Source organism: Paralichthys olivaceus, chromosome 21 (genome assembly GCF_024713975.1).
Source record: "Paralichthys olivaceus isolate ysfri-2021 chromosome 21, ASM2471397v2, whole genome shotgun sequence".
Classification (NCBI taxonomy): Eukaryota; Metazoa; Chordata; class Actinopteri; order Pleuronectiformes; family Paralichthyidae; genus Paralichthys; species Paralichthys olivaceus.
In genome coordinates, this window is record NC_091113.1 from 9,147,576 (window position 1) to 9,167,156 (window position 19,581).

Below are 19,581 nucleotides of genomic sequence, written 5' to 3' on the forward strand. Positions count from 1 at the left end.
CTAGTTCAGCATCGCTATGGACAGTTTCAGAACGAGTGTGTGTGTGTGTGTGTGTGTGTGTGTGTGTGTGCCTGTGTGAGAGCACAGAGAGGAAGTCCTTGTGTGTTTGCCACCAGACAGTATGGGTGCGTGGGTGTGTGTACATGAAGTTGCATAACACCATAGGGCAGAAACGAACAAATCCGCAGTGCCTCCCTCCATCCTCCCTGCCCTCCTTCCCCTATAGCTTACCCACTTTTGGCAACGCTCCCTCGCCTGGTTGTCAGGTTGCGTTGCCGCCAAAGCACACCCCCCACCCCCGCATGCGCGAAAGGCGCAGGGATGCTGCGGCGAGCAGCCAAGCCGCATGGGCTGTTGCCACGGCGATGGACGCATGGGTCTGGGGTGTGTGGTGAGGTGATGTGGGCATGGGTAGAAGGGTCATCGAGACAAGTGAAATGCATCAGAGCAAATATGGAAGGAAACAGTATACTGTGAGACAGCAACTTTGCAATGTCAGTTCATCCACTGTCCATCTATCTGTCTATCTGTCTCTCTATCTATCTGTCTGTCTATCTATCTATCTATCTGTCTATCTATCTATCTCTCTATCTATCCGTCTAACTGTCTCTCTATCTATCCGTCTAACTGTCTCTCTATCTATCTATCTATCTATCTGTCTCTCTATCTATCTGTCTAACTGTCTCTCTATCTATCTGCCTAACCGTCTCTCTATCTATCTGCCTAACCGTCTCTCTATCTATCTGCCTAACTGTCTCTCTATCTATCTATCTATCTGTCTATCTATCTATCTATATATATATATATATATATATATATATCTGTCTATCTATCTATCTATCTATCTATCTGTCTATCTGTCTATCTATCTATCTATCTACCTGCATGGAAGAAAAACAGAAACATTCAATACATTCATCCACAAACAAACAATTCCAAAGTGCCAGAGGATTTATAAAAAGATTTGGCTGGCATACTCTGCATGTGTGTACATGTGTGTCTGTGTGTGTGTGTGTGTGTGTGTGTGTCTGTGTGTGTGTGCGTGTGTGTGTGTGTGCGTGCGTGCGTGTGTCTCCTGCTGAGTCTGTGATCACACATCCTCTCTGACTGCATCCTACAGCCACACACAACTGAGATTGCTCTGGCAAGCCCTTGCACAAGCGTTGTTTATTTGGTCTGTGTGTGTGTGTGGATGTGTGTCCCCACATCTTCGGCTAGTTACCATGGAAATAGGCCAAGCAGCAGGCACGCGGGGGAAAAGCCGAACCATGTGATTTAACAGAGAAACACACTGCGCTGCACTGGTTGTGAAAGCACACACACATACACACACACACACACACAAACACACACACACACCAATGCACCGCACAGAGACACACATACTGGCACACACAAGGGTGGCAAGTGATGATGATGTGTATTGATGGTGGAGAGTTCCTGGAAGCCAGACTGAGTCAAGGCACAAGTCAGTCAAACTCCCTGACCCTTCCCTGGCAGGCATAAGGAGACCGGGACCTGTGGTCGCAGCCCAGACCACACATGGAAGACATTTCCCTGTGTGATGTCGAGGTGAGGATAATGGTGGTGCATCCAGACACACAGTGTGCGTGGTGAGTGTATGTGTGTGTGTGTGTGTGTGTGTGTGTGTGTGTGTAGTCTGTGTTGTGTGGCTTCATCTTCTAACCTTGTGGAAATCTGACCCAGTTTGTAAAAGAAGTAAGGTCCTGACTTCTTCAGTGGTCAGAATGGAGATGAAGGGTTTTTAAATTTAGGATCAAGTGCAGATTAGACTCAGTGTGCAACTCATACTACTGATTCAACTACTGATACTATACAAATACTTATAGTACTCTAACTTCTATATATTAGATACCATTTCTTCTTCTGTGGCTACTCTTGCAACTGCCACCATCATGGGTGTTTCAAGGGGCCCCAGGCAAAAGGGATGACAGCTCTCAAAAGTGAAGCCCAATGCATCATGGTTTCCACCTGGTATCATGGTGCAGTATAAATCATAAACCCCACCTAATCCATGTTAGTGGATGGGACATGGGTCAAACTAAAAAGTGAATTTCTAATAAATTCGTACATGGGACATTTTGACTTCATTTCTGGACAGTGGAGGGATCCATGGACTGTACATAACACAGTCTGTGCATTTACTGAACACAATTCTACATTAATTACTTTTATCCCTTGATCTTACAAGAGATTGTTTCTGTAATGCTTTCTTTCCTCTGTCATCTCTTCTATAGGCCTCAGATTTTCCCCGGTTGTTGTACTATTTCTCCTACTGCCTTTCCACTATGGAACCCACAGCTCTCCTCTTGCCCTCTGTTCTCTCCCTTGCTCTTTCCTCTCCTTTGCCTCCATTTAATTTCTAAACTTTTCTTGAGCTCATCAAGTGACAAACAGAACTTCAGAAGGAATTTATCAGATGACAGAATCTATTTGAATTCCTATTTGATCCCCTGTGCATTGTGACACATCTCTGATCCACATTGCTGCGATTAATGTAAACATGCTGCAAAAACATCCCTCCACATCCATCTGCCGTGCCATCAGATCAACATTTGAGAGGAGTGGCACGACATATGACACACGGCTCAAGCTTTCTTTCCACTTTCCACTCCTAATCTGACTTCCATTGCTTGCTGTTGTTTACTCTCCTCCTCCCTCTGTCATTCCTTTCCATCTCTCTGCTTTGGAAAGAACATGAGACTTATGTTTTGATGATAAATCATTACGTAAATTTGAGGTCATTTATTTCTTGGGATTGGATTTATCACGAGGCTGTTTAGCTGGGTTTCCATCCAAGTATGCAAATAAAAGCCGGAATGGAAATAACAAAACGCCCAAGTCTCTCTACTATGTCTTTTTTACACCCACCTAAACTGAAAATATTTTAATGAAATGCCAATATTTATCAGTGTGTCCCCAACTTGTGACCCATTTCATGAAGCAGCTTGTTCTCTCACCCCAAATGTTGCATATGTCTATAAGTTCTGAACAGCTACACCAAAGAATATTGCTCAACTTTGATGAATTTTAGAGGCTTAAAAATATTAAACTATTCCATGCATCATATAAAAAGAGCAGTGACTAGAGAGATTATAGACTAAAGTATATGGACACTAAAAAAAACTGAACATCCAAGCATTATACCCATCTGTTACTGTTCAACATCTCATTCAAAAACTTTATGCTGCCATAACGGCCTCCGCACTTCTGGTTTCTGTTTTTGCATATGATTTTGGAACCTGGCTGCAGGAATACTAGACCACAAGTGCATTACTCCAGTCACTGATGTTAGGTGATAAGTCTTGGCTCGCAACCATCTCAAATGTTTTCTGTGGGGTCAAAGTCAGGGCTCTGTGTCCTGGGTCCACATCTTTCTCACAAACAATAATAAACCTCACTATTGTCTCTAAACAATCTCACAGAAAAGTCTATTCAGTAGCTTTTCCAGACCTTCTGATCACATCACACAGTCTCCCTCAGCAGATGGAGTTGCCATATTATCATTGATCCATATACTGTATGTTCAAATTTCCATTTTACTGAGCTTTTTGAAGATTAAGACTTCAAGGCTGGAAACTTTGGCGGAACAATCCTACCACAAGGTGCATTAGTCACTGGGCTTCCTCATGTGCTTTTGAGCCAACATGATGAAAACGCTTATAAATGCTTTAAATGATGATTGGGTGATACAATGAAATATCCCAGAGACGCTGCTAGATGGACCTTGTGGGCAAATTGTTCAACCTACTGCAGTTTCCAACGAGGAAATCTGAGGTCATTGTCCCAAGTTTGATGATTAACTTTCAAGATCAAATCATTCTACCTTGTAAAGATCGGATATGCTTGACGGATTGAGTTGCATTGTGCCAAGTGTGACGTCGGCACAATGCCTCCCTCGTACTTGGGCTTGAGGTACAGTCTTAAACGTTAGGTGTCACAGCTGAAAAAATACAGCCATACTGTCAGAAAAATGTGAAGAAGAAGAAGAAAAACAAGTCAAGAGAGTTGGAAGACCAGCCAAAACAAAAAACAGTGGAAATGACATCATTTCTGGCTCATGCTGCTACGCTCAAGAACAGGAAATGCGAGCATAAACTGAGCTTTACTTTACATGTCCTTAGATTAGACTGTGTTGAAGCTTCAAGTCCCAACATCTGGAAAAATGCCTCTGCATACTTTTGACCATATGGCCCATACGTCTGACATCTATCTAGAATGTGACCTCATCCAGAGGTCACGTGTAAATAATCCCTTAAAAAAATCAGCATCTTGGTCAAAATCTTGTCTGTTATGTTTTCCAGTGCATGTTCCCATATCTTGCACTCAACTGTGCGGAAAACATTTCAAATTTCAAGGGCTGACCTCAAATGTTAATAGAAATGCTGCTGATGACATTGTTTTGGACTTTGTATCTACTGTTTCTCTCTCTCTCTATCTCTTCCTGCTGTGGGTTGCTGTGGCTTGGTGACAGTGACACCAGTGTCAAGCAAGCAGAACAAAGAGCTGATGCTGTCCCTGAGGACAATAGCCTGTCTCATACCCTGTCTCCCTCCCACTCAAGCAAACCAAAAGACGTGTTTATATATCCATTTAAAGGAAAGGGGTCCTGACTCTCACAAACCCTGCCCTCCCATCTCCATCCCATTCACTTCTTTTTTGCTCTCTCTCACTTTCTTCCACTGACCTCTGCCTTCAATTCTCATTCACTCTCATCACTTTTCCCCCCTTTCATCTCTGACTCTTTCTTTTCCAATTCCAAAAAACTTCACTTCACATGCATGTGCTCATAACACGCACACACACACACACACACACACACACACACTGGCTTTCCTGTAACTGGGTTATGTGTAACTTCAAATAGCCATAGTTGACAATGGGGAGAGCCCAGAGTTCATCCTCCCCTCTGGGCTTCACTTTATTACCCCTGAATCTCTGGGAAGTTCTATATTATAAGTTTATTATATATTATATATATATATATATATGTTGGTGTGTGTCTACCATGAGTGTGAACTTTGTGAACATACAGCAGGCCCACGTGCAGCTGCATGTGTGAGCATATTACTAAGACTGAGACTTTTTTTCCAAGAGTCAAGGTCATTTCCCTGCTCAGACTCTGTAACATTCAAGTATGCATGTGAGAACTCACACATACTCACATGCACGCACACCAAGACACAAACACACGTGCACACTCTAACCTAGATGCAACCCATTATCACCATGGCACACGTGCACTACCCAATCCTATTAGTAGAAAATATAGAAAGGGTTGAATATTTGCTTAATATTTAGGCTATTATGTAAACCATCCATATTTACAATGCATGGTGGGAATAATGTGAGGTTTTTAAAGTTTATGTCAGGAGGAGGGGAGGAGAGGAGAGGAAAGACAAGGAGAAGAAAGGAGAGGAACAGGATGAGAGGAGAACAAGGGAATGGGGAAGAAGAAAGAGGGGAGAAATAAGTGGGACATTAGATTGAATAACCAGCCACACGTCAAACATAGAAAAGAGAGAATCCCGCGGATGGAAAAGGTCAAAGGAGACATACAGTGTGAGCGTGCCTCTCTTTTCCTCTCCTCCTTCTTCATCCTCCGGGATGACTTAATCTGTTCTTCCTTATACCTCAACCCTCACATAATCCCACACATGTGGACCCAACCACATCAAGGACACTTTAACGGAACTGTCAGCGATAGACGAAGCCCCTGGGAAGCTAAGACACAAGCTGGGCTCAGTCACACATTACAACGTCTAGAAAGAAATACTCCGAGGATTTAAACCAATTAAAGAGGAATTTAAGGGAATTACATATGCTCTAAATTGTTTCACCACATGGCTGTTTGTCTGCAAATACGCTCAAGAAGTCGAGGAGACCTTGAGATGGAGCAGCACTTGGTAACACGTACAGGATGATGGTGGTTGTGTGTGGATTATGGGGGTGCTGTTTTCATAAATCATAATGAGCGCAGCAGGAGACTGTACGAGTCAGACACACTCACAACAACAGGAGAATGTCCATGGCGTTCAGGTGAGGGGTGGCGGTGTCATATGTTTTTGTTTCTTGAGTCTTGTTGAGATATTTGTATTATTTTGTTTGTTGGTTTTTCAGTTTTGCATCCAAGCGTTCCAAACATCATCAACAGTCCCACTTGCTCGCTGTGAAAACTGCAGACATTATTCTGAACTCTCACAATGGCTCACTTGGACAATCCTGGGAGTTTTTACTCGGTGGAGGCTGGCAGGAGAAGTTCCAGAGAATGGTCTCACTCTGACATTTGCGTTCTCACATAAAGCCTGTCCAGATAATTTCAGGAGAATATGCAGATTTCAGTGCATGTTTGAAAGCAGTTTATGAAAGATGTTAAATACAAATGATCAGAGAACTTAAGAGAAAATGAAATTATGTTTAGAACCCAAAGTCAAATCCTTCCTCCTCAGCTCTGAGGATGTTCTTGTCACGTGTCACGTCGCCCTTTCACCAGAGCGACACACAACATCACATAAGGCGTCCTGATTGGTTTGAAATTATTTAGGTAATGCCAGTGGAAACACCCCTGAGGAGAACCATCCTAAGAGGGACGAGGGAAGCCAGGCCTTTTTCTTTTTTTGGCAGCGTGGACCGGGGCTGAGAATGAGCTATTTTGTAGATAAAGGTAATGAGAGTTTATAGCTTCCAGGACAATCCTGCTCTACACACAGGATGAAAGGTTGCACGGCCTGGGACGAGAATGTAAGAGGAGGCTACAGTGACGGCTCGTAAACATGTGGAAACAGCTGTGCATACAAGGACATGTAATGCTAAATAAAGGCCTGACTTCGACCTGATGTTTTTAAGCTAAAACAGGATGAGAAGGTAATGTGCACACACATTAACACATACACCCTTAATAACTGTATTTCATCCCTAAAAACTACAAATGATGATAAGTGCAACTTAAAAGTTTTGTTTAACCTCTTCAGGACATTTTTCTCAGCATAAACACTGACCTTGTCAGGACTAGTTGACCTCATGGGGATGAGGCAAAATGTCATTGCTGAGGTTCTTTCTGAGGTTATCCAAAATGAATGGAAATGCAAAGTGCATCATTGCAAACAAAGATAACTGCACAAATCTTCTATATCTAAATCTTTCAAGTTTTACAGGTGTGTGTGTGTGTGTGTTTGTATTAACTGACCCTATAAAGTTTAATCCTTGACATAGGGTTAAGCCTTGGTTTTAGGTGAAACCAGGCCAAGTTTAATAAGGTTAACTTTAGTATCCAGGAGTTCTTGTGATTCAATGCAATACCCCCACAAGTAGCCAAACACAAATGTGTGTGTTTTTCAAGTTTTGTAAGTACGTAGTTGTATGTACGTGTGCGCGCAGGACAGGACCGTGAGCCCCACTCTACTGTTCAGGCGGGCGGGTGACGTCTGGGGCCCGGTGAGGGGCCAAAGTCATCAATCACGCGGATTGAAACCGCAACGTTAAATCAATGGCGGCCCCCGGGAGCGATGACAGCCGAGCGTGGATCCGCCATGGTGAAAAAAGGCTACGGTCCCTGTTTCATCCATCAACAAGTCCACACAGAGCTGGAGAGTCCGAAACACGCACATACAGGAGAGGACAGGAGCCACGCGCACAGCACAGCTATATGTATAGGCATGGATGCGAGGATGCAGGCATGGAGGGGATGGGACAGCATGGAGGATAATAACACCTGTGACATGCGAGAAACCCCCCCCCCCCAATACTGTGTGATGCGACCGGGATGAACTTGAAGGGGGAGGGAGGGGAGATGCCTGGAGGGGGAACCACCGACTCACGCGCAACCTGATGAAATAATAACGTGGACATGATACAGAGCAACAGAGCGGCACGAGGAAGAGTGGTGCTGATGAGAGTCATGATGGAGGGGATGATGATGATGGAGGGGATGACATCCTCAGAGACTGTCGCACATCTGGAGGGGTGGGGGGGATCACATCTGGCCGACACGTTGACTATATAGCCCCCTCACACCCACTCCCTAAAACACACACGCGTCCCCCCTCACACACACACACACCTTCCCACCCCCTTACATCACCCACGCTCCCCTTCTATCCCATGATGCGTTTGCGTGCTGTGCAGGTTTTTGTGATTTTTTTAACTCACCCCGGGTGCTGTCGCCGCCAGTCTCCGTCCGATCGCGTGTCCCTCCGTGTGATTTTCTACCGAGAGAGGGAGAGAGGGAGCGAGGGAGGGCGAACCGTGGGCGCATCATCCAGCCCCCACCACCACCACCACCAGCGCCATCCAGCGCTCCGGTCGCGGCACGGCGTTCTCGCGATACCGTGCCATCTTTTCAGCCTGCGTGTGTGTGTGCGTGTGTTTGTGTCTGTGTGTGTGTGTGTGTGTGTGTGTGTGTGTGTGTGTGTGTGTGTGTGTGTGTGTGTGTTTGTGTGACGTAGCGGTTTTCATCAGATGGGTTTGCCCGGCCCGATTGCGCCGCCTACCGGGCACAAGGAGAGAAGCAGGATGTGGCCCTTACCTGTTACACCTCCAGTAACATGGTCCAGTGTCAGATAAGAGTTACTCTGCAGACAGAGTAACTGAGAACTTTTACCTGAGTACTCCCACTGTTGCCAGACTCTACAACACCTTTCTAAATGAAACATTTTCACTCTACTCACTATTTACATACATTTTACTTTATAACATTTCCATACTATGCACATATTCATATTTATTTATTTATTTTTATTCTATTATTTTTACTCTATTACTCTCTTTTTTTATATTCATATTCTTTTGTCTACCTCATTCTTACCTGTTGCTGAATTTCCCCGGTGTGTGGATCAATAAAGTTTTATCTTATCTCATCCCTGCTTTGATTGCTTGAGTATTCCAATTTTATGATACTCTTACTTCTACTCCACTACTTTTAGAGTGAAGTTTTACTCTACTTTATTTTACAGCTTTACTGACTAATTACTCCACGGATTAACATTTTCCATCAGACACAAAAGCTCTATGTGAGATACGACCACACAGATTAAACTGTAAATAATTGACACAAGCAGAGAATTTATTAGAGTCCACATCGATCAGCATTTTTCATCTAGAAATGTCATGTTGATATGCTGAGCACTTCTGCCACCATGGAACGCAGAAGACATCTGTTGAATAGGTGTCATTGGAGACCTGCCAGCTCCGGTTTACAGTCACAGCCCGAGTGCGCTGACTATTCATAGTGCAAGTGAGAGGTCATGGGGACAGCGTTTAGTTTGGTCGTGAAGGTGTGCAAGAGAGGAAAAAAACAAAAGTCTAACAAGGCAAATCCATCAAACCTTTTAGGAGTATTTTTGGTCTCCTGGTTGCAGCAGAAAAGACAATATCTCAATTTAAAAATACATTTGGGGGGCTCCAGTTGTTTTTATCATCAAACTCTCAGCAAGAAAATAAAGAAGCACTTTTCCTGAAATGCCATATTTATATTTATTTTAAATCAAAGATTTAAGGGGTGCTGATAAAAACATTGCTTTTAAAAAGAAATGTTTTGTATTTTTGGCTTTATGTGATGCTACGTCAGTCCAAAGAAATTAGAAAGAAGACATTGGCACCAACTGGAATCAGTAATGTTGCTGACAAATGGCCTCAATCAATCAATCAATCAAATTCTATTATAACAATCTATTCAGTTCTTTTCTTTTAAAAATGAATGTGTCTCTGTGTAGATTTGCAATTTGCTTGTTAGGGGAATTGGAAAGATCAAATGCGAAGATTTTAACCACATCCTCAGCAGTGCATGGAGTTTGCTGTCATGGAGATGTCTTAAGTGCCGTCATGTGACTTAAGTGTAAAACTCTGAGCATGGTGGTAACAGGTGGTGGGTGAGATACTGGAACCCTGCCTCTGTTTGGCGACTAAGCAAAATCCCCTCCACTGTAGACGATGGTTTGAAAGCCCCAAAGTCGATGATTCCAAAAAACAAGTAGGTTTATTTAATATATTAACTTGTAATAAAAGTTCTCTAGGAGCAGTATATGCAGTGTTGACATGAGAAGCAGTCAGATGTTCTGTAAAGGGGAGCTTTATTGCATAAGTAAATTTTTTTCAAGAGTGCAGGGTGCTTATCTGTTTCTGTTCAAACAGGTCTCACATTAACTTACCACAGTTTGCAAAATCACATAGTACACAGGAGACCGAGGAGACTCTTTGTCCTCTTCCATCAAGTCAGTTTTGAATATTATTTGCTCATTTTCTGTTTTTCTTCAGCAGTTCTACCAGTGCTCATGTTGTCAGTTTGTGTGTCAAGAATTATCATCTGCTCAATGCCTCTCATATATGCACATATATGAGGATCTGTTCTTCATGAAAGTATGTGTTTGTGAGTCCTATAGTGCATGTACTTGTACTTGGTTTTTCAGGCTACATGTACTGTAATCATGCTTCTGTCTGCACACGTGTTCACAGGTCATCCGTCTCTCCATCAAAGGGCATGTTGTCCACATCCATGTGGATGGTTGAGTTGTCCTCGCTGCACACCCAGCCGATGGGCGTGCGGTTGAATGAGGGCCTTGAGCGGATGTCAGCCTGCAGGGAGGAAAGTGGCTCCAACTCCTCGGGTGCAACGCTGATCTCCGGGATCTCGAAGGCCAGCATCTTGCACGCCTTGTCGTTGCCGCTAAATGGCAGCGCCGTCCTGGGAGAGAAAAAGGGACAAAGCAGGAGGGTGAGGGATCAGGATGAGCAGCATGGGCATCTCACACAACAACAAAGTGACACAAAACAAACACAAAGAGACACAAAACAACCTCAAAAAGACACACAATAACCACGGACACACAAAGAGACACAAAACAACCTCAAAAAGACACACAATAACCACGGACACACAAAGAGGCACAAAACAACCTCAAAAATACACACAGTAACCACAGACACACAAAGAGACACAAAATAACCACAAACAGACAAACAAACAGCAAATTGACTACCATTAATGTGTCAGTGATGTGAGTCTGAGTGCTCTGTCAGTCTGGATGTTTCTCTCCAATGTGGTGGGTGGGCTTTCACATATCTGTGCCCAGGGACCTGTTGTCTCATAATGCTTCCCCCTCAGCTGGTTATTTATTGCTTACTCAGACCCATTAGTGATTATAAAGGATACAGCTACATGTTCTGGGGTCCACAGCAACCATCAGCACTATCACAACGGACTGAGTCTAAATAAGATTAAGATAATGACATGTGGATGCATGGAATGAGATTTTAAAGTATCCTCTCTAAAGTCACTCCTCTCATTAAAACTGATTCATACAAGGTATTTAACTAATTTAGAATATTTTTTTTCAAATTGTACAATATTGAAAAATGTGTGTGTTAATTTTACATGTATTTACCTCTTTATATACAGTCTATGGTATTTACAAGTGAGAGCTTAATCAGTAGCTACCTTTATCCACTTTATATACAACATGTTCATGATCTTGCAGACATTAAAATATGCTCTTATGCAATTTTGTGTGTGTGTGTGTGTGTGTGTGTGTGTGTGTGTGTGTGTGTGTGTGTGTGTGTGTGTGTGTGTGTGTGTGTGTGTGTGTGTGTGTGTGTGTGTCTGTGTCTGTGTCTGTGTGTACCTGTTGAAGCTCTTGTACAGGGGCAGGTCTGGGTGGATCTGGATGGGTCCCGGCATGCTGGCCTTCATGGTGGACGTCAGCTCCTCGTTGCCCTTCATGGCCCGTTCCCATGGTGATACATAGGTGCGTACATACTCCTTCCTCCTCTCCTCCTTATCCGCCTCATTATCCACCAACTCCTCCACCACTGAAACACCCAGGGACAGGTGGGGGAAGAGCACAAAGATGAAGTGCAAAATTATAAATGAAAGAATGAAAATCTACAAAAGTGCATCAATGACCATATACCTTCTACTTTCGGCATCTCAGGTTTTGGTGGGACAGGGGGAGGGGACATCAGCAGGTTCTCGAGGTTCTGCTGGAAGACATGAAATAAAGATAGTCCGAACAGTATTTGCATACATACACAACATACATGTACACTCTCCTTCAATTCCTGGCTCTCACCAGGTTCAGGTTGGTCACAATGAACTTGTCGACTCTTTGCTGCCTCATCCTGAACATCTTGGAGCCCTTGTTGGAGAGCAGGGAGAGCTCCTCCAGCATCAAGTCCTTGGGCGTCTTGATCTTGGTGCCCAGGTCGAACTCGGATGCCTCAGGGTCGGTTTCGTCGTCTGCCAGGGAGAGGAAGGAAGAAGAGGTGGACAGAATAAAGGGGCTGAATATGGAACTGCAGGCAGGTAAGCGACAAGAAGGAAAATAGTCAAATATTGAAAAAAGTGCACAGGTAACTTACCCCCCAAAAAATAAGAATAGGTTGCACGGTATTGTAAACAAAGTTAACATTGAATTTAGGGCAAGATAACAGTCATGTTGAATGGACAGAAATTAGAGCAATATTGATTTTCTCATCTAAATCGCTGCAAGAAGAAGATAATTCTTTGATTTGTTAACAGTTAACAGTTGTTGAAGTTATTTTTAACATTTTCTCATGAACTACTGCTCTTACTTGAATAAATAAACCTGGCTCGGGAACCCAACAATGATTTATCACTGCTCAGGTGAACAATTTCTACGCATTTTTTGTTATTAAGATTCAGAGGATTGTTTTCGGTCTTGGCGAAGCTACTGCATACACTTGTCAACTAAACCCATTTGGCAAATTAAAAGGTGGGTTTAACCTCTAATTAATGTCTGATATTGAATCAGGGATGTGACTGTAAAGGGCAAATACTTTTATCCTCTGGCTTTCACACCGTACTTGTTATGATGAATTACAGTTAAAACCTGTTGTGTTAGAGGGCGTGAGTGTGGATGAAACCAGGGGAGTTGTTGGAATTACTGGGCCAAAGCAATATAGAAGAAAAGGGGCACTGGGGAATGTCACAACAGGGAGAACTGTTTATGAAGGGAAATCCTTATAACATACTGTTGCTCTCTCTCTCCACCTCTCTCCACCTCTCTCTCTCTCTCCTCTGCTGCAGTGATGGAGAGATCTGATGGATTTTACTGCTCCACAGAGCTCCTCATAAAACACTCTGCCCATCCACCACATACACTCTGATATCACTCATAACACCTGGAGTCCAGCCATAAAACAACACACACACACACACACACACACACACACACACACACACACACACACACACACACACACACACACACACACACACACACACACACACACACACACACACACACACACACACACACACACACATACACAGACTCACACTCACACGGACACATCTATAAAGCAAGGAGTTGGCAATGCAATGCTGCTGTTAGCAGTATATCGTAAATCAGACTTGTGCAAGTGGGTGTGTGTTAAGTGTGTGTGTGTGGGTGTGTGTGTGTGAGAGAGAGAGAGAGAATAATTGAGGCTGCTGAGCAGAGCGAACTCTCCCGTGGGGATATTGATTAGAGTGTTAATTCAGAAGAATGTGAAAGTGGAGCTGGCTGCTGACTAGGAGGAAACAGGACAGACTGACAGAGGCAGGGGGGGGGGGACGGAAGCAGGCAACATGCAGAGGGGACGAAGGCATGGGACAAACTGTCAGAACGACAGAGTGCAGAGAGGATGATGGATAGATGACTGGGCATTAACTGGAGCAAAAAGAGGGATAAGCAGGATAAGCTCCTGAATGACTGACTGACTGTCTGTCTGACTGACTGAGAACAAACTGGTTGAAAGGCTCAGATATGGCTACAGATGTGAAAGCAGAAGGAGAAGCAAAGGACGGAAATGTGAAAAGAAACCAACAGATTGTCGAATGGCAGATAGAAGCATGTGCAGACACTAAGGAAGCAGATTGTATGAGCAAACATTTGGTATATTGTTGGTGTTTATAAATAGAATTTATCAGAAGTGAACTTTAGAAATTAAAATACCTTGATGGCGTAAAAGTACCTTGGATTCATACTTGAATACAATATTCAGTTATATTTATTTGTATAGCACCAAATCACAACATAAGCTTATTATCTCAAGGCACTTCACATAAGGTCACGACCTTACAATGAAGAAACCCAACAGGTCCTACAACGAGCAAACACTTGGTGACAAAAGTTGGGTAAATGTATTTACTTTTAAGGCTGCACTCATTTAAAAGAAACTCTGCACATGCCATCTGTATCAGCATTTACATATTTTCCTCACATTCAGCCTCAATTTTTAATGTTTATTAATTTATTTTTGAAACTGGGATTTCCGCTAAAAGTAAAAATAACAGCATGTGGGTCTGAAGCGTGTCCAGCTCCACAGCGAGGGTTGAACAGATGGACCTACTGGTGGGTCTGGCAGACTGAAATGTTTTAAACACTCTGGTGGGTCTTTTCTACAGTAAGTCTCTGGACACACTCTGGTTCACAGGCAGGGATTTTTAGAAAAATAGATAGAGGAAGAATTGAGTGTTTGTGATGGGCTCATATAGCCAACATAGCTCATCAAAGAAAAGAGCACCAATATACTGTATACACTACAGCAATAACCACATGTGTTCAAATAAGTATTTATATACTGTGAAATACATTGATTTTCACAGTATTTCACAGTACATTCGTGGTTTAAATACAAGACGTAAACTATTTCCAATGTTTGTACGTGTTATGGAGCAGAACCACAGTCTATTTTGTGTTGCCTCTAATGGTATCAGGTCTGTAGCTCCTCTGCCATTTGATAATGAGCTGCATCCCTCACAGAAGACTTTAGATATTGTGTTACTGCTTGGAATGTATGTGTGAGTGTGAGTGTGTGTGTGTGTGTATCACAAATCCACATAAGACCACATGCAACGATTCAATTTACAGACACAGATTTTGCAGATAGTGGACACCAGAGAGTAGAGCTCACAATCAGACTTGACATTTGCTGGGCTGGATAATCAGATCACAGGGGAGATAAAGGAAGGTCTTTGAGGAATCAGGGTTATGTGGATCTTGGATGATGTTTGTGTCTGTGTGTGTGTGTGTGTGTGTGTGTGTGTGTGTGTGTGTGTGTGTGTGTGTGTTTTACCATTCTGGCTGATGTTGGACAGGTCGGTGATGATCTTGTCAGCCTTCTTCCTTTTGTTAGAAGGGTCAGGAGTAGTGAGAGGCATTGCTGTAGAACAGAACAAGAATAATAATCATAATTATCATCAGCCGTTCATCTGATATTAGAAATGTAGCTTTTTTTACATGTAGAAAAAAAATGTTATAAATTAAAAGCAATATCAATTTGACAACACCTACAGTTGACTGAGCATGATGCTGAGACAACTCCATCCCAGGTGAGAATATTTCACTTAAATCCCTACAATAGGCCACTTGAAGGGTCACAACCTCAAGATTCAAAATAAATATTTCTGCATTTATAAGGAATGTATTGTAGGTGTAGTGTGGAAATATCAGAGTACATTCTCTTTAAACATTTAGGATTAGTTTAAATTCGTGAAAATGTAGCTGAAGAATACTAACATCATTCACAGAACTAAGATAAACTTTATATTAGGCTGCTAGATGTCTTGTTGTTCTGATGTTTGTTTTTTAATGATGTTTTCTTTTCTTTAACCAAATGATTTATAGCTCCTGCCCAGGTACTACAGATGAAATTATCTTCTTGCCACATCCTGTACTATACATTTATTGTGCATTATCCCTGTTAAGGAAACAACCCATAGCGGATTTCCTACCGACTCTATGGTGTCCCTTCAGCTGTACAAAACATTTTTGCATTGTTAAACTCAGGGTCTTGGTTTTACACATTTTTGTTAACCTTCCTGATGCAGCTGTTTTCAGCACAAAAAAAAAAGCTCTGATGACCCCACTGTACACGACCAGCACCAAATAGACCCAACAGACAACGATACAAACAAGTTGTTCCCAAAGGAGAATTTAACAAAAAAAAAAGCTGCTGGAGAACTAAAACAAAGCAAAAAGCAGTACTTTCATCTGCTTTCATCAGATGACTCGAAACATGACGCCATATGTTGAATAAATACACATTCACCACAACACCTTTTTTATAATATCATGAATATTTTACATAGATTTAAATTTTTACATAGATTTCTCCACCCGAGAAGCACAACAGCAAGATAAACTGTGTGATGAGTCTCTATCGGAGAAAAGACGTTATTAAGGATTAACAGAGTCTGCACACAAGGAGGCCAGAAAACACAGATCATTTCCCGTTTTCTAACAATGACCAGGATCGTTCACCAACCTTAAATCATTTTAACCCATCGATGAACTCACAAAGTCGTACCTATTGTGTTATTATGCCTAAACCTAACTAAAGCTTAACCATATAATAAACATTGATTTTTGAAAGCCCTGAACAATTACATCATCCTGCCTGGAGGGACTTCAGATCAGAATGTGAGTTGCTCTAATGGGCAGTTACAACCACCAAGGTATTTTGTCATTTAATTTGGAGCTCTTGTTGGTGTACATCTTGTTGGATTTCCCCCGAGTGACCCAAAGAAAATCTATTAATGCAGCTTCAAAATTGAGCAGACGTATACATAATAAATCAGCAGTGGGCCGATAATAATAGATTGGAGGTGATCTTGTTTTAGCTTATCCATGCAGTTGTCCTGAGATCCAGAGGGAGACTATTAAAAAAAGTAAAAGCTTCTCTGTGAGATGTTTGGTACAAATAAATACAGCATAACCACGGCTCTATTTGCGATATAAATTGCCTTTTAATTTATTTTTATGTCTTCATATGTGATCTCAATCGACTTTAATTGATCACATAATGTAAAAGTGGTTTAATTAGATGTTAGAATCACTGCCTCAATGCTAATTTGGTCTGTCTGGCATCCAGCAAGGAGCATGACAAAAATAGCAACAAGACACTGACAGGCAGTGAAATCTGATATAACAAACAGCGATAAACCTGGCCAAGGATATTAAAGGATGTTTTCTAAGATGTATCTATGTGTGATAAAGCTGCACATCAGGTCCCACATGTCTGCAAGCTTAAGGCGAAACCATCCCAGAGTTCTGAAATTGAGTTAAGAACACTTCTTAATATAGTCTATAGCCTCCACATGCCCTAGAGGACACAAACTCCCAGTGGCGGGATGTGTCTCTCTTGACTAACCACTCCAATAGGGGCCAACAGTATGTCGCTGTCTATTCTATTCGCTGCACAGGTCAAAAGCAATTATGTAAGGATGGAGGTGAGTCCCTGTACAAGAGAAAAAGCTGCAGAGCTCGTCTACAGGGAGACAGTTAATGTAATTGCTTTTCATCTACTGTAATTGAAGCTCATTTCCTAGCCTGGGATTCAGTCCTGTGTGGGCTATTTTTGTGAACCTATGTTCTGACAGTGGGACTCTCATGCATGTGCACAGGACCACACACACGGCAAGAGAGATTTGGACTTTTATCCGATTAATGTGACTCCATGAGGTTTCAGGTGTTTTCAGATGATCAGGGAAATGCAAGATGGAGGGAAAAGGCTGCACTGGTTGCAAACTACAGGAGCTGTGTGCCTCTACTACAGGGGCCTGGGTCCTGTTACTGCATCGCAGTGAAGAGGCACTTGTGTGCCCCACGACCAGCCTGTTTTAGCTCCAAATAAATCTCGAGGGGACAGCTGGGGAGGAAGGGCCTCAGTCAGCACATTCTCAGATACACACATACATCCATCCCCGTGGACTAAAAACTCCACAGCAGAGGGCCACATTCCTCACCTACCACAGTGTTTGGTAAGAAGTGGAGGAAGAGGAGGAAAGTCATCCATCATTTGGCTCCTATAATTCATATTTGGTTTAATTCATAATTAAATTAACTATTTACTCGTTAAATTTTATTCTACTATGTAATTGTCAAACTATGTGCGATATAGTGTGAATTGAATGGTTTTATCGACCAATTACTGTGACTTCAAACATAATCAACTGTGCATTCTGCCAAATTAAGTAGAGCATCTGCTTCTGATTCCCTCATTCATTAATTCATCTATTGCTGAGGCCTCTACAGGCCACATTCAGAGGCTACTCCTGCAGCCAAAATCTTCTGACCCTGGGGCTCAAATTAACTTGACCACAACTGGTTCCTTGTACAGAATAATTACCATCAAAGTGCTAAATCCACAAACACCCAAGGCATCTCAGAGAGAGATTTCTTTGAGTTTTATCACTGCCATCCCAACATTTCACTTCTCAGATGTCTTACCTAAGGCCCAGGTGTCCGCAGGAAGACACAGGTCCCAGAGGTTCCCTGAAAAGGTATGTGTTGAAGGAAGAGGAATATAGATTCCCAGGTAGATCTGTGTCCCACGGTTTGTATTGTAATGCCTGCCCTCCTCTTTGGCCCAGAGAGAGTGAAACCCTATCAGCGGGGCTGCTGCACTGCTATGGAGTGGGCCCAGAGGGTGGGAGGGGTGGCAGGGTGTAAAGGGTAAAGTGGGAGGTGGGTGTGGTGTTTAGAGGAGCTGTCATGAGTGATAATAGCAAACTTGATAGTAAATTAACTTTTATTCATCACTTTTATTTGATAAAGATAGCATGGAAAGGCTCATCTAAAAATAAATGAAGGAATCAAATATACCAGCTCATCCCAGAACACAAAATCCATTATCATCAACTCTGACATGACAAACACAACAAGAAAAGTTTTTTTCTAAAGTTTTCCTCCTCCTCTCACTTTGCTCGCAGCATCCTGCAAACCTTTGGGTATGAATGATTAGCAGCTTCATGTCTGGCTTGTGTCCAGCAGCATACCTGTATCATCATGTCGGTCAGTTCATCATCTGTTCAGCGCTTTAACATTTGTCAGGTATTTGATCAGAAACAAGTGCTGGACAAATAAAGTTTGATTTTGGTTAAGGATCACTAGAGAAAATACAATTCATCATGTTGAACAATTAAATTTCATGAAAACAATCTCATGGTTGTCCAGGGATTTCTATCAAAACCACGTTGTGATGGTGACACAAGAGGAAAAAGTGATTAATCTAACTCCCAGGGTTGGTTAATACCTCCTCCTTCCAAAATAATAAGGCTAAAGTGATGGAATTATTTGCGAATGAAGATTGAGCATTATTTGTTGGCCTGCCCCTAAAACCTGCCTCTTGGCCTCTGTGACTCTGACTGTGTTGACCCAGAAACATGGTGTGAGGGAAAGAGCCTCTTTGGCGGAGCAGAGAGAGGAGGACGGATGTATGAGGCAGCGCTTCCCCTCTCCGCTCGCAATCACATTGTAAAAAAGCCATCAGAATTAAGGGTTTAGCACCGCGCCAAATAGCAGGAGATTAACGACTCCAAATATCGGTTGAATGAGCTGTGTGTGTGTGAGAGAGAGAGTGCGTGTATGTTTGTGTGCGTGCAGTTGAGTGGAGAAAAGGAATTACCGGAAACGAGGAGAGAGAGCAAAAGAGGGAGAATCGTAGAATTAATTTATTAATATGGCCGAGGGTTAAAGGAGCCACTTCAGTCATTACTATAAGTGCAGTTACAGCTTTTATTTGTTTCTACAATCCAGTGACCTAGTTTGTAGAAAAAACGAT

The 19,581-nt window shown here is 42.6% G+C and overlaps 2 protein-coding genes across 5 annotated transcripts in view; both read right to left on the bottom strand.

The window, feature by feature from the left end:
• usp54b (ubiquitin specific peptidase 54b) overlaps positions 1-8,327 on the bottom strand; it is a 47,815-nt gene extending 39,488 nt beyond the window's left edge. For all 3 annotated transcript variants that reach the window (XR_011239712.1, XM_069517533.1, XM_069517532.1), the window contains exon 1: positions 8,170-8,327. The gene's annotated coding sequence lies outside the window, so the exon portion shown is untranslated. The remainder of the gene's footprint in view (positions 1-8,169) is intronic.
• Positions 8,328-10,071: 1,744 nt separating this feature from the next.
• On the bottom strand, positions 10,072-18,429 carry myoz1b (myozenin 1b). Of its 2 annotated transcripts, none has more exons than XM_069517933.1 (6): positions 18,249-18,429; positions 15,094-15,180; positions 12,084-12,250; positions 11,925-11,994; positions 11,637-11,823; positions 10,072-10,699 (listed from the first exon to the last, which is right to left on the bottom strand). In XM_069517933.1, the coding sequence occupies exons 2-6, from the start codon at positions 15,176-15,178 to the stop codon at positions 10,465-10,467; spliced, it is 744 nt and encodes a 247-aa protein (XP_069374034.1). In that variant the 5' UTR covers positions 15,179-15,180; positions 18,249-18,429; the 3' UTR covers positions 10,072-10,464. The 2 variants fall into 2 exon arrangements, with proteins under 2 accessions (XP_069374034.1, XP_069374033.1); XM_069517932.1 differs by having other exon boundaries at positions 11,925-11,991; positions 18,249-18,383.
• Positions 18,430-19,581: the final 1,152 nt, after the last annotated feature.